This window comes from Bombina bombina, chromosome 5 (assembly GCF_027579735.1).
Source record: "Bombina bombina isolate aBomBom1 chromosome 5, aBomBom1.pri, whole genome shotgun sequence".
Classification (NCBI taxonomy): Eukaryota; Metazoa; Chordata; class Amphibia; order Anura; family Bombinatoridae; genus Bombina; species Bombina bombina.
In genome coordinates this window covers 439,193,457-439,209,576 of record NC_069503.1, presented here as the reverse complement: position 1 = coordinate 439,209,576, position 16,120 = coordinate 439,193,457, and the positions used below count along the sequence as shown (strand labels likewise).

General features: G+C 40.4%; 1 protein-coding gene across 2 annotated transcripts in view; it reads right to left on the bottom strand.

Moving 5' to 3' along the window:
* MRPL3 (mitochondrial ribosomal protein L3) overlaps positions 1-16,120 on the bottom strand; it is a 344,205-nt gene that overhangs the window by 67,644 nt on the left and 260,441 nt on the right. The window contains exon 10 of one of the 2 annotated variants that reach the window (XM_053714298.1): positions 9,245-9,328. The exons of the other annotated variant lie outside the window; for it this stretch is intronic. Within the exon in view, the coding sequence (XP_053570273.1) occupies positions 9,287-9,328 (42 nt within the window). The 3' untranslated portion in view covers positions 9,245-9,286. Of the gene's footprint in view, positions 1-9,244; positions 9,329-16,120 lie in introns of those variants that run through there. 2 annotated transcript variants of the gene reach the window in all.

The following is a 16,120-nucleotide window of genomic DNA, read 5'->3' as shown; positions in this document are numbered from 1 at the left end:
AATATGAAAGAAATGAATTTATCAGGTAAGTTCTTACATAAATTATGTTTTCTTTCATGTAATTATCAAGAGTCCATGAGCTAGTGACGTATGGGATAATGACTACCCAAGATGTGGATATTTCCACGCAAGAGTCACTAGAGAGGGAGGGATAAAAATAAAGACAGACAATTCCTGCTGAAAATAATCCACACCCAAAATAAAGTTTAATGAAAAACATAAACAGAAGATTCAAACTGAAACCGCTGCCTGAAGTACTTTTCTACCAAAAACTGCTTCAGAAGAAGAAAATACATCAAAATGGTAGAATTTAGTAAAAGTATGCAAAGAGGACCAAGTTGCTGCTTTGCAAATCTGATCAACCGAAGCTTCATTCCTAAACGCCCAGGAAGTAGAAACTGACCTAGTAGAATGAGCTGTAATCCTTTGAGGCGGAGTTTTACCCGACTCAACATAGGCATGATGAATTAAAGATTTCAACCAAGATGCCAAAGAAATGGCAGAAGCTTTCTGGCCTTTTCTAGAACCGGAAAAGATAACAAATAGACTAGAAGTCTTTCGGAAAGACTTAGTAGCTTCAACATAATATTTCAAAGCTCTAACAACATCCAAAGAATGCAACGATTTCTCCTTAGAATTCTTAGGATTAGGACATAATGAGGGAACCACAATTTCTCTACTAATGTTGTTGGAATTCACAACTTAGGTAAAAATTCAAAAGAAGTTCGCAACACCGCCTTATCCTGATGAAAAATCAGAAAAGGAGACTCACAAGAAAGAGCAGATAATTCAGAGACTCTTCTGGCAGAAGAGATCGCCAAAAGGAACAAAACTTTTCAAGAAAGTAATTTAATGTCCAATGAATGCATGGGTTCAAAAGGAGGAGCTTGAAGAGCCCCCAGAACCAAATTCAAACTCCAAGGAGGAGAAATTGACTTAATGACAGGTTTTATACGAACCAAAGCTTGTACAAAACAATGAATATCAGGAAGATTAGCAATCTTTCTGTGAAAAAGAACAGAAAGAGCAGAGATTTGTCCTTTCAAAGAACTTGCGGATAAACCTTTATCTAAACCATCCTGAAGAAACTGTAAAATTTTCGGAATTCTAAAAGAATGCCAAGAAAAATGATGAGAAAGACACCAAGAAATATAAGTCTTCCAAACTCTATAATATATCTCTCTAGATACAGATTTACGAGCCTGTAACATAGTATTAATCACAGAGTCAGAGAAACCTCTTTGACCAAGAATCAAGCGTTCAATCTCCATACCTTTAAATTTAAGGATTTGAGATCCTGATGGAAAAAAGGACCTTGCGACAGAAGGTCTGGTCTTAGTGGAAGAGTCCACGGATGGCAAGAGGCCATCTGGACAAGATCCGCATACCAAAACCTGTGAGGCCATGCCGGAGCTACCAGCAGAACAAACGAGCATTCCTTCAGAATCTTGGAGATTACTCTTGGAAGAAGAACTAGAGGCGGAAAGATATAGGCAGGATGATACTTCCAAGGAAGTGATAATGCATCCACTGCTTCCGCCTGAGGATCCCGGGATCTGGACAGATACCTGGGAAGTTTCTTGTTTAGATGAGACGCCATCAGATCTATTTCTGGAAGCTCCCACATTTGAACAATCTGAAGAAATACCTCTGGGTGAAGAGACCATTCGCCCGGATGCAACGTTTGGCGACTGAGATAATCCACTTCCCAATTGTCTATACCTGGGATATGAACCGCAGAGATTAGACAGGAGCTGGATTCCGCCCAAACCAGAATTCGAGATACTTCTTTCTTAGCCAGAGGACTGTGAGTCCCTCCTTGATGATTGATGTATGCCACAGTTGTGACATTGTCTGTCTGAAAACAAATGAACGATTCTCTCTTCAGAAGAGGCCAAGACTGAAGAGCTCTGAAAATTGCACGGAGTTCCAAAATATTGATCAGTAATCTCACCTCCTGAGATTCCCAAACTCCTTGTGCCGTCAGAGAACCCCACACAGCTCCCCAACCTGTAAGACTTGCATCTGTTGAAATTACAGTCCAGGTCGGAAGAACAAAAGAAGCCCCCTGAATTAAACGATGGTGATCTGTCCAACACGTTAGAGAGTGTCGTACAATCTGTTTTAAAGATATTAATTGAGATATCTTTGTGTAATCCCTGCACCATTGGTTCAGCATACAGAGCTGAAGAGGTCGCATGTGAAAACGAGCAAAGGGGATCGCGTCCGATGCAGCAGTCATAAGACCTAGAATTTCCATGCATAAGGCTACCGAAGGGAATGATTGTGACTGAAGGTTTCGACAAGCTGAAATCAATTTTAGACGTCTCTTGTCTGTCAAAGACAGAGTCATGGACACTGAATCTATCTGGAAACCCAGAAAGGTTAACCTTGTCTGAGGAATCAATGAACTTTTTAGTGAATTGATCCTCCAACCATGATCTTGAAGAAACAACACAAGTCGATTCGTATGAGATTCTGCTAAATGTAAAGACTGAGCAAGTACCAAGATATCGTCCAAATAAGGAAATACCACAATACCCTGTTCTCTGATTACAGACAGAAGGGCACCGAGAACCTTTGTAAAAAATTCTTGGAGCTGTAGCTAGGCCAAACGGCAGAGCCACAAACTGGTAATGCTTGTCCAGAAAAGAGAATCTCAGGAACTGATAATGATCTGGATGAATCGGAATATGCAGATATGCATCCTGTAAATCTATTGTGGACATATAATGCCCTTGCTGAACAAAAGGCAAGATAGTCCTTACAGTTACCATTTTGAACGTTGGTATCCTTACATAACGATTCAATATTTTTAGATCCAGAACTGGTCTGAAGGAATTCTCCTTCTTTGGTACAATGAAGAGATTTGAATACAACCCCAGCCCCTGTTCCAGAACTGGAACTGGCATAATTACTCCAGCTAACTCTAGATCTGAAACACATTTCAGAAATGCTTGAGCTTTCACTGGATTTACTGGGACACGGGAAAGAAAAAAATCTCTTTGCAGGAGGTCTTATCTTGAAACCAATTCTGTACCCTTCTGAAACAATGTTCTGAATCCAAAGATTGTGAACAGAATTGATCCAAATTTCTTTGAAAAAACGTAACCTGCCCCCTACCAGCTGAGTTGGAATGAGGGCCGCACCTTCATGTGGACTTAGAGGCTGGCTTTGCTTTTCTAGAAGGCTTGGATTTATTCCAGACTGGAGATGGTTTCCAAACTGAAACTGCTCCTGAGGATGTAGGATCAGGTTTTTGTTCTTTGTTGAAACGAAAGGAACGAAAACGATTATTAGCCCTGTTTTTACCCTTAGATTTTTTATCCTGTGGTAAAAAAGTTCCTTTCCCACCAGTAACAGTTGAGATAATAGAATCCAACTGAGAACCAAATAATTTGTTACCCTGGAAAGAAATGGAAAGTAGAGTCGATTTAGAAGACATATCAGCATTCCAAGTTTTAAGCCATAAAGCTCTTCTAGCTAAAATAGCTAGAGACATAAACCTGAAATCAACTCTGATAATATCAAAAATGGCATCACAGATAAAATTATTAGCATGTTGAAGAAGAATAATAATATTATGAGAATCATGATCTGTTACTTGTTGCGCTAAAGTTTCCAACCAAAAAGTTGAAGCTGCAGCAACATCAGCCAATGATATAGCAGGTCTAAGAAGATTACCTGAACACAGATAAGCTTTTCTTAGAAAGGATTCAATTTTCCTATCTAAAGGATCTTTAAACGAAGTACCATCTGACGTAGGAATAGTAGTACGTTTAGCAAGGGTAGAAATAGCCCCATCAACTTTAGGGATTTTGTCCCAAAATTCTAATCTGTCAGACGGCACAGGATATAATTGCTTAAAACGTTTAGAAGGAGTAAATGAATTACCCAAATTATTCCATTCTCTGGAAATTACATCAGAAATAGCATCAGGAACAGGAAAAACTTCTGGAATAACCACAGGAGATTTAAAGACCTTATCTACACGTTTAGATTTAGTATCAAGAGGACCAGAATCCTCAATTTCTAAAGCAATTAGTACTTCTTTAAGTAAAGAACGAATAAATTCCATTTTAAATAAATATGAAGATTTATCAGCATCAACCTCTGAGACAGAATCCTCTGAACCAGAAGAGTCCTTAGAATCAGAATGATGTTCATTTAAAAATTAATCTGTATAAAGAGAAGTTTTAAAAGATTTTTTATGTTTACTAGAAGGAGGAATAACATACATAGCCTTCTTGATGGATTCAGAAACAAAATCTCTTATGTTATCAGGAACATTCTGAACATTAGATGTTGATGGAACTGCAACAGGTAATGGTACATTACTAAAGGAAATATTATCTGCATTAACAAGTTTGTCATGACAATTAATACAAACAACAGCTGGAGGAACAGCTACCAAAAGTTTACAGCAGATACACTTAGCTTTGGTAGTTCCAGCACCAGACAACAATTTTCCTGAAGTATCTTCTGACTCAGATGCAACGTGAGACATCTTGCAATATGTAAGAGAAAAAACAACATGTAAAGCAAAATTGATCAAATTCCTTAAATGACAGTTTCAGGAATGGGAAAAAATGCCAAGGAACAAGCTTCTAGCAACCAGAAGCAAAGAAAAATGAGACTTAAATAATGTGGAGACAAAAGCGACGCCCATATTTTTTTAGCGCCAAATAAGACGCCCACATTATTTGGCGCCTAAATGCTTTTGGCGCCAAAATGACGCCACGTCCGGAACGCCGACATTTTTGGTGCAAAAGAACGTCAAAAAATGACGTAACTTCCGGCGACACGTATGACTCCAGAAACAGAAAGATTTTTTGCGCCAAAAAAATCTGCGCCAAAAATGACGCAATAAAATGAAGCATTTTCAGCCCCCGCGAGCCTAACAGCCCACAGGGAAAAAAGTCAAATTTTTAAGGTAAGAAAAATAATTGATTCAAGTGCATTATCCCAAATATGAAACTGACTGTCTGAAAATAAGGAATGTTGAACATCCTGAGTCAAGGCAAATAAATGTTTGAATACATATATTTAGAACTTTATTAAAAAAGTGCCCAACCATAGCTTAGAGTGTCACAGAAAATAAGACTTACTTACCCCAGGACACTCATCTACATGTTTGTAGAAAGCCAAACCAGTACTGAAACGAAAATCAGCAGAGGTAATGGTATATATATAAGAGTATATCGTCGATCTGAAAAGGGAGGTAAGAGATGAATCTCTACGACCGATAACAGAGAACCTATTAAATAGACCCCGTAGAAGGAGATCACTGCATTCAAATAGGCAATACTCTCCTCACATCCCTCTGACATTCACTGCACGCTGAGAGGAAAACCGGGCTCCAACCTGCTGCGGAGCGCATATCAACGTAGAATCTAGCACAAACTTACTTCACCAAAGTTTGTAAAACTGATTTGTGGGTGTGGTGAGGGGTGTATTTGTAGGCATTTTGAGGTTTGGGAAACTTTGCCCCTCCTGGTAGGAATGTATATCCCATACGTCACTAGCTCATGGACTCTTGCTAATTACATGAAAGAAATGACAGCCTTCCAGCATTACACAGTCTTGTTAGAAAAATGGCTAGTCATACCTTGAGCAGAAAAGTCTGCAAACTGTTCCCCCCAACTGAAGTTCTCATCTCAATAGTCCTGTGTGGGAACAGTAATTGATTTTAGTTACTGCTGCTAAAATCATACTCCTCTTTTAAACAGAACTCTTCATCTCTTTCTGTTTCAGAGTAAATAGTACATACCAGCACTATTTTAAAATAACAAACTCTTGATAGAAGAAATAAAAAACTACAACTAACACCACAAACTCCTCACCATCCCCGTGGAGATGCTACTTGTTCAGAGCGGCAAGGAGAATGACTGGGGGGCGGAGCCAGAGGGGGAGCTATATGGACAGCTCTTGCTGTGTGCTCTCCTTGCCTTTCCCTGTAGGGGAGGAGAATATCCCACAAGTAATGGATGACGCCGTGGACCGGACACACCAATGTTGGAGAAAAGACAACGCTTTAACACCTACTCTTAATTTCAAATAAGCAGTAAATTTTTTTGAACAAATTAATTTTTTCTCCTATGGTCCTTCCCCCTGTATAATGTGACATATATCAACCAATCACAGACTACTATACATATACCCTGGGAGCTTGTGCACATGCTCAGTAGGATCTTGTTCCCCAGAAAGTGTATATATAAAAAGACTGTGCAAAATGTGATAATGGATGTAAATTTTAAAGCATCTTAAAACTGCATGATCTATCTGAATCATAAATGTTTATTTTGACTTGAGCGTCCCTTTAATCAGTAACAGCATCTTCAACCCAGGGGATTGTCGGGCAAGTCCACATTTCACTTGGGGAGGGCTGTGGATCCAAAAGTAGCAGCTCACTGTAGACCAGGGGATTGGTAAACAAGTACACATTTAACCAGGACGGCCTGTGACATATCTCACTGAGATAAGAAATTTCACTGCCTGGCTAATAACCCCTTGGTTACTCCTCTGAACGACAGGAGGAGGGAACAGGGCCACAGATCAGTTAGAGGATCCCCTTTTAACGATGAGTAGATCTGCTCTTCACTGTCACACCTTACTTCTCATCAATGAGACAAAATGACTGGGGATCATAAGAAGTGGAAGGGATTTAAAGCTCTGGTGTATTGGGGTGTCTTTTGCCTCCTCTTAGTGGTCAGGAGGGGAATTCCCACACATGATGACTCGTGGAGTAATCTTATCAAATTTACAAATGTCGATTTTATGTGACATTGTTATACATTAATTATAGCAATTGTATAAAAAAATGACAGTTCAAGACCATAGGGAGAAAAAAAAAAATATCAAACTTAAAAACTAATTGCTAATTACCTGATAAATTCCTTTCTTTCTTGGTGGTGAGAGTCCACAATAAAGTACTGTTGGGAATTCATCACCTGGCCACCAGGAGGAGGCAACGACAACCTACACCAAGAGCATTAATATCCCTCTAACTTCCTGTTCCCTTCCAGTATTACGTATAACCAAAAATAGAAGGAAGAATTAAGAAAGATAGTAGGGTAAGGAGATGCAAACTAGAAGTTCCACCGCTAGGAAAATTGGGTGGGTTTGTGGACTCTCACCACCAAGAAAGGAATTTATCATGTAAGAATAAATTATGTTTTCTTTCTTATGGTGAGAGTCCATGATTCATTAGTGTTGGGAACTAATACCCAAGCTGTGGAGTCCACAAAAGAAATTGGTGGGCCAAAATGGAAAGGCAGGCAGCTGTTTACCAGGATCTAAAGCCTAAGAACCTTCCTGCCAGAAACATTAAATTATAACATTTGATAAAAAATGTGTAAAGAGAGCCATGGTTGCAGTCTTGCAACTTTGTTCTACGAATGCCTCATTCTTGAAAGTCCAAGAAGTAGACACAGAACTAGTTGAATGAGCTGTAATACATAAAGGACGTGACCTCCAAGGGAGCTCTGTGAATTAGACACTTCAACCATGAAGTTAAAGTAACAGAAGTTGCCTTCTAACCTGTACCTTTACCCGAAAACAAAATAAACTGGAAGACTGTAAAAAGTCCTAAGTAGACTTACAACATACTAAAATACAGAAACAAACAGAAGGTGCCTCTACTAGTGCAATACTGTAATATTCAGCTCAAAACAATTTCAGTGCATAAAGATATGTACTCACAAAGCCGGCAGCACTCAGTTGTGCTGATTTACACAGTCTGGGAACTTTCAGTGTCCCAGCTCACTGTGGGTAATCACCCACAGCTGCTGCCGGTTCAGGATACACAAGCTCCAATTATGGATAATCACCCAAAGCGGCTACCAGGTCAAGGTACACAGGAATCAGTTATGCTTCTGATTGAAAACTTTTATTAAAAATTAAAAACACATTAAGGGAACAACAAAGTTACCCTCTGTGATATAACAAAATTGCAACACGTTTCTCAGCCTGATCTAATAGCACATATCTAAGAAACGTGTTGCAGTTTTGTTATATCACAGAGGTTAACTTTGTTGTTCCCTTAATGTGTTTTTAATAAACATTTTTAAATCATCAACAAGTCTGGGGCGGACCGCACTCACATACAGACAGCATTAAAAGGAGACATCTTCTCTGCCTGGATTAATACCAGACTGGATATGGTCAGATAGAGTTGGAGGACTTGAACTTCTGAAAAGAAAACAATTTTCGAGTCCTGGATTAGTGAAAAAAATTTAAAAAAACGAAATTTAGATTAGTCTTAGGTCAAGATTTTTTTTTACCCTGCATAAAAAAGGCTCTCTTTCCATCTGTGATCGAGAAAAAAAAGAATGTGATCTTGAATATACTCTAAGGATGATTCCTCCCAAACTAACTCAGATAAAGAATCACATCAAAGGAATGTTGTTCCTGGCACACAGACAATACCCACAGCTGGTTGAAACAATAGATTTATTTGCAGGAAGGGCCTTTAAAAGGAAACCTCCAGTTTCCCAAATACACATGGATCGTCTAGCTAAGGTAGATTTACCTCCGTCAGTCTTATGAAAAGTATCCCAAAATTCCAAATTAGTATATGGAAGAGGGAACAGGTTTTGTTTTTTTTAATTAAGGGGATGGAATTAACAGGACTCCAGGCTTTTTCTGTTGCTTGGAAATAACCAAGACAAAAAAAATGGAAACTGGCTTGGAATTGGGTTAGAAGATAATATCCAGTTGCTGTATATAATCACCACAGGCTTAGGGTCCTGGATCCCTAACATCTTAAAAGCTTTATTAACTAAGGAACTTAGATGCTAAATCATAAATATATTAATAAAAATATTTCCTTAAAACCTTATCTGAACTGGGGGATAGATCCTTGGGAGACAATTCACCTTCAGAGAAAAAAGATCCCTCAGAGCCAAATGTCTGAACTGGTTAGATAGCGGTAGAAACAGGAGGTACGTCATCTCTAGTAGAGAAACTAAGAGATAAATTTGTGTTTACGCTTACTTAAAGGCTGTAAAATAACGAAACCTCAGGAATATTGGGCTGTAAGCAAACCTTAAGATCTGAGAAAAAAAATCAGTAATACACAGACAGAGGACAAACTGGGTTTGCAATATTAGAAGTGGATACTTCAGATTGTAAAAACAGAACTTAAATAAAAGCTGGTGGCCAAAATGTAACCAGTCTGCAAAGTATGCATTTGTTTGTTGGGTAAAACAAATTCCATGGCCTCCCCCCCCCCCAAGTGGAGCTTACCCATCAGACACAAATCCAGTTTGCTGCATTATAAATGAACTCAGCATACCCCCCCAGAAACAGACAGCCATCTTGCAAGACACTAAAATTAAATAAAGTGTACTGAAATATGGTAAACAATAAACATGAGGAAAAGTTGAGAAAAACAGCAAAGTAATATTGAAAAAGAGATAAAATACACATTTATAAACATTTTGCACATAATCTAGTCAAAATCTAGAAAAGAAAACACATTCTGTGGCGTTAGACATTTTTTCTCAAAAATTACAGTGTACTGAACTATGAGCGTCTCAGCATAATCTATACATTTCCCTGCTCGAAAATGGCGGCCAGGTGATGAATTCCCAACAGTAATAAATTGTGGACTCTCACCACCTTTCTTTCATGATTCAGAGAGAGAATACAATTTTAAACAACTTTCTTATTTACTTCTATTATCCAATTTGTTTCATTCTCTTGGTGTCATTTGTTGAAGGAGCAGCAATGCACTAAAGGTTACTAACTGAACACATTGGTGAGCCAATCACAATCAATATATAGATACAGCCACCAATCAAGCTAGGTTCTCTGCTGCTTCTGAGCTTGCCTAGATAAACCTTTCAGCAAATGATAACAAGAGAAGGAAGCAAATTAAATGACAGAAGTAAATTGGAATGTTGTTTAAAATTGTCGGAAACGATTGTCGGGTGCGCGCGGAGGTGGAGGGGTGTGTGTGATCTGCCCGCAATCTGGATATTTTACAAATTTGAAGTGGTGGGAGAGGGTGGTGGAGGGTGGTGGATGGCGGTGGAGAGTGGGAGAGGAGAGGGGAAATAATTTTTACAAATCGATCTGGGAGGGGGTAGGGTATGGAGGGGGAGGGGTAGGGTATGGAGGGGGGGCAGCTACATTACAAAAAAACATAATTTATGCTTACCTGATAAATTTATTTCTCTTGTGGTGTATCCAGTCCACGGATCATCCATTACTTGTGGGATATTCTCCTTCCCAACAGGAAGTTGCAAGAGGATCACCCACAGCAGAGCTGCTAAATAGCTCCTCCCCTAACTGCCATATCCAGTCATTCGACCGAAGACAAGCAAGAGAAAGGAGAAACCATAGGGTGCAGTGGTGACTGTAGTTTACAGTTAAAAAATACCTGCCTTAAAATGACAGGGCGGGCCGTGGACTGGATACACCACAAGAGAAATAAATGTAACAGGTAAGCATAAATTATGTTTTCTCTTGTAAGGTGTATCCAGTCCACGGATCATCCATTACTTGTATGATACCAATACCAAAGCTTAAGTACAAGGATGAAGGGAGGGACAAGGCAGGTACTTAAACGGAAGGTACCACTGCCTGTAAAACCTTTCTCCCAAAAATAGCCTCCGAAGAAGCAAAATTATCAAATTTATAGAATTTTGAAAAAGTATGAAGCGAAGACCAAGTCGCCGCCTTGCAAATTTGTTCAACAGAAGCCTCATTTTTAAAGGCCCATGTGGAAGCCACAGCTCTAGTAGAATGAGCTGTAATCCTTTCAGGAGGCTGCTGGCCAGCAGTCTCATAAGCTAAGCGTATTATACTTCTTAGCCAAAACGAAAGAGAAGTTGCCGAAACCTTTTGGCCTTTCCTCTGTCCAGAGTAGACAACAAACAAAGCAGATGTTTGACGAAAATCTTTAGTAGCTTGTAAATAATACTTTAAAGCACGAACCACATAAAGATTGTGTAATAGACGTTCCTTCTTTGAAGAAGGATTAGGACACAATGATGGAACAACAATCTCCTGATTGATATTCTTATTAGATACCACCTTAGGTAAAAACCCAGGTTTGGTACGCAAAACTACCTTATCTGCATGGAAGATCAGATAAGGGGAATCACATTGTAAGGCAGATAACTCGGAAACTCTACGGGCCGAGGAAATAGCTACCAAAAATAGACCTTTCCAAGATAAAAGTTTGATATCTATGGAATGAAGAGGTTCAAACAGAACCCCTTGAAGAACTTTAAGAACCAAATTTAAACTCCATGGCGGAGCAACAGGTTTAAACACAGGCTTGATTCTAACTAAAGCCTGACAAAATGCCTGGACGTCTGGAACATCCGCCAGACGTTTGTGCAAAAGAATAGACAGAGCAGAAATCTGTCCCTTTAAGGAACTAGCTGACAATCCTTTTTCCAATCCTTCTTGGAGAAAGGATAATATCCTGGGAATCCTGACTTTACCTTACCTTTACTCCATGAGTAACCCGTGGATTCACACCAATAAAGATATTTACGCCATATCTTATGATAGATTTTCCTGGTGACAGGCTTTCGTGCCTGAATTAAGGTATCAATGACTGACTCGGAGAAGCCACGCTTTGATAAAATCAAGCGTTCAATCTCCAGGCAGTCAGTCTCAGAGAAATTAGATTTGGATGGTTGAAAGGACCCTGAAGTAGAAGGTCCTGTCTCAGCGGCAGAGTCCATGGTGGCAAGGATGACATGTCCACCAGATCTGCATACCAAGTCCTACGTAGCCACGCAGGCGCTATCAAGATCACCGATGCTCTCTCCTGCTTGATTTTGGCAATCAGACGAGGGAGCAGAGGAAACGGTGGAAACACGTAAGCCAGGTTGAAAGACCAAGGTGCTGCTAGAGCATCTATCAATCTGATGAACCTCATTGTCGCTAGCTGAGGCCAAGCCTGAAGAGCATTGAATATCGCTCTCAGTTCCATAATGTTTATTGGAAGGAGTGTCTCCTCCTGAGTCCACGATCCCTGAGCCTTCAGGGAGTTCCAGACTGCCCCCCAGCCTAGAAGGCTGGCATCTGTCGTTACAATTGTCCAATCTGGCCTGCGAAAGGTCATACCTTTGGACAGAAGGACCCGAGATAGCCACCAGAGAAGAGAATCCCTGGTCTCTTGATCCAGATTTAGTAGAGGGGACAAATCTGTGTAATCCCCATTCCACTGACTGAGCATGCAGAGTTGCAGCGGTCTGAGATGTAGGCGTCCAAACGGTACTATGTCCATTGCCGCTACCATTAAGATGATTACTTCCATACACTGAGCCACCGAAGGGCGAGAAGTGGAATAAAGAACACAGCAGGAATTTAGAAGTTTTGATAACATGGACTCTGTCAGGTAAATCCTCATTTCTACAGAATCTATTAGAGTTCCCAGAAAGGAGACTCTTGTGAGAGGGGATAGAGAACTCTTTTCTTCGTTCACCTTCCACCCATGCGACCTCAGAAATGCCAGAACTATGTCCGTATGAGACTAGGCAATTTGGAAATTTGACGCCTGTGTCAGAATGTCGTCTAAATAAGGGGCCACTGCTATGCCCTGCGGTCTTAGAACCACCAGAAGTGACCCCAGAACCTTTGTAAAGATTCTTGGGGCTGTAGCTAACCCAAAGGGAAGAGCTACAAACTGGTAATGCCTGTCTAGGAAGGCAAACCTGAGAAACCGATGATGATCTTTGTGTATCGGAATGTGAAGATAAGCATCCTTTAAATCCACTGTAGTCATGTATTGACCCTCCTGGATCATAGGTAGGATGGTACGAATAGTCTCCATCTTGAATGATGGGACTCTGAGGAATTTGTTTAAGATCTTGAGATCTAAAATTGGTCTGAAGGTTCCCTCTTTTTTGGGAACCACAAACAGATTTGAGTAAAATCCCTGTCCCTGTTCCTCTTTTGGAACTGGATGGATCACTCCCATAACTAGGAGGTCTTGAACACAGTGTAAGAATGCCTCTCTCTTTATCTGGTTTGCAGATAATTGTGAAAGGTGAAATCTCCCTTTTGGAGGAGATGCTCTGAAGTCCAGAAGATATCCCTGGAATACAATTTCCAACGCCTAGGGATCCTGGACATCTCTTGCCCAAGCCTGGGCGAAGAGCGAAAGTCTGCCCCCTACTAGATCCGTTACCGGATAGGGGGACGATCCTTCATGCTGTCTTAGAGGCAGCAGCAGGCTTTTTGGCCTGCTTACCTTTGTTACAGGTCTGGTTAGGTCTCCAGACCGACTTGGACTGGGCAAAAGTTCCCTCTTGTTTTGCATTAGAGGAAGTTGATGCCGTACTCGCCTTGAAGTTTTGAAAGGCACAAAAATTAGTCTGTTTGGCCCTTGATTTGGACCTATCCTGAGGAAGGGCATGACCTTTTCCTCCAGTGATATCAGAAATGATCTCCTTCAAACCAGGCCCGAATAGGGTTTGCCCCTTGAAGGGAATGTTAAGCAGCTTAGACTTTGAAGTAACGTCAGCTGACCATGATTTAAGCCATAGCGCCCTGCGCGCCTGAATAGCAAAACCAGAATTCTTAGCCGTTAGTTTAGTCAAATGAACAATGGCATCAGAAACAAAAGAATTGGCTAGCTTAAGTGCTCTAAGCTTGTCAAATATGTCATCCAATGGGGTCTCTACCTGTAAAGCCTCTTCCAGAGACTCAAACCAGAAAGCCGCAGCAGCAGTGACTGGGGCAATGCATGTAAGTGGCTGTAGAATAAAACTTTGTTGAATAAACATTTTCTTAAGGTAACCCTCTAACTTTTTATCCATTGGATCTGAGAAAGCACAACTGTCCTCGACAGGGATAGTAGTACGCTTAGCTAGGGTAGAAACTGCTTCCTCCACCTTAGGGACTGTCTGCCATAAGTCCCGTGTGGTGGCATCTATTGGAAACATTTTCTTAAAAATAGGAGGGGGAGAGAACGGCACACCTGGTCTATCCCATTCCTTAGTAATAATTTCTGTAAACCTTTTAGGTATTGGAAAAACATCAGTGAACACCGGCACTGCATAGTATTTATCCAGTTTACACAATTTCTCTGGCACTGCAATTGTATCACAGTCATTCAGAGCAGCTAAAACCTCCCTGAGCAATACGCGGAGGTGTTCAAGCTTAAATTTAAATGTTGACATATCAGAATCAGGTTGAATCCTCTTCCCTGAGTCAGAAACATCACCCACAGAAAGAAGCTCTCCTTCCTCAACTTCTGCATATTGTGAGGGAGTATCAGACATAGCTCTTAAAGCGTCAGTATGCTCTGTATTTCTTCTAACTCCAGAGCTGTCTCGCTTTCCTCGAAACCCAGGTAGTCTGGATAATACCGCTGACAGTGTATTATCCATGACCGCCGCCATGTCTTGTAAAGTAAACGCTATGGGCGCCCTAGATGTACTTGGCGCCATTAGAGCGTGAGTCCCTTGAGCGGGAGTCAAAGGGTCTGACACGTGGGGCGAGTTAGTCGGCATAACTTCCCCCTCGTCAGATTCCTCTGGTGATACATTTTTTAAAGACAGAATATGGTCTTTATTACTTAAAGTGAAATCAGTACATTTGGTACACATTCTAAGAGGGGGTTCCACCATGGCTTCTAAACATAATGAACAAGGAGTTTCCTCTATGTCAGACATGTTTAAACAGACTAGCAATGAGACCAGCAAGCTTGAAAAACACTTTAAAGCAAGTTAACAAGCAAAAAATAAAAACGGTACTGTGCCTTTAAGAAAAATAAAAAAGGTCAGAATTTGAAAAACAGTGAAAAAAAGCAGTAAATCAAACGACATTTTTATAGTGTGTATAATAAGCTAACAGAGCATTGCACCCACTTGCAAATGGATGATTAACCCCTTAGTTCAAAAAACGGATCAAAAAAACGATAGACGTTTTCTTAACAGTCACAACAAACTGCCACAGCTCTGCTGTGGCCCTACCTTCCCAACAAACGACTTTGGAAAGCCTAAGAGCCCTTTGGAGATGTCCTATAGCATTCAGGGGACTCCTTGAGGAAAGCTGGATGCTCAGTCTGTAAAATTTACTGTGCAATTAAGCACTAAATTAGGCCACTCATGTATAAACAGTGGAAAGCCTAAGGAAACTGTTTCTAGGCAAATTTAAGCCAGCCATGTGGAAAAAACTAGGCCCCAATAAAGTTTTATCACCAAAACATATATAAAAATGTTTAAACACTTCCAGCAAACGTTTTATATAGCAGGAATTGAAAATTTATAAGAGTATTACCTCTGACAGTAAGCATGATACCAGTCGCTATTAAATCACTGTATTCAGGCTTACCTTACATAAATCTGGTATCAGCAGCATTTTCTAGCATTTACATCTCTTGAAAAAAAAATTAACTGCACATACCTCATAGCAGGATAACCTGCACGCCATTCCCCAGCTGAAGTTACCTCTCTCTTCAGTTATGTGTGAGAACAGCAATGGATCTTAGTTACAACCTGCTAAGATCATAGAAATCACAGGCAGATTCTTCTTCTATTTTCTGCCTGGGACAAAAATAGTACAACTCCGGTACCATTTAAAAAAAAAAAACTTTTGATTGAAGAAAAAAACAACTACGTTTCACCACTTCTCTCTTACTACCTCCATGCTTGTCGAGAGTTGCAAGAGAATGACTGGATATGGCAGTTAGAGGAGGAGCTATATAGCAGCTCTGCTGTGGGTGATCCTCTTGCAACTTCCTGTTGGGAAGGAGAATATCCCACAAGTAATGGATGATCCGTGGACTGGATACACCTTACAAGAGAAAACAGTGGTTTATTTAAAAAAAAAAAAGCCACATTTAAATGCAAAGTGGGTACTGGCAGACAGCTGCCAGTACCCAAATTAGTGGAAAACAGAATTTATGTTTACCTGATAAATTACTTTCTCCAACGGTGTGTCCGGTCCACGGCGTCATCCTTACTTGTGGGATATTCTCTTCCCCAACAGGAAATGGCAAAGAGCCCAGCAAAGCTGGTCACATGATCCCTCCTAGGCTCCGCCTACCCCAGTCATTCGACCGACGTTAAGGAGGAATATTTGCATAGGAGAAACCATATGATACCGTGGTGACTGTAGTTAAAGAAAATAAATTATCAGACCTGATTAA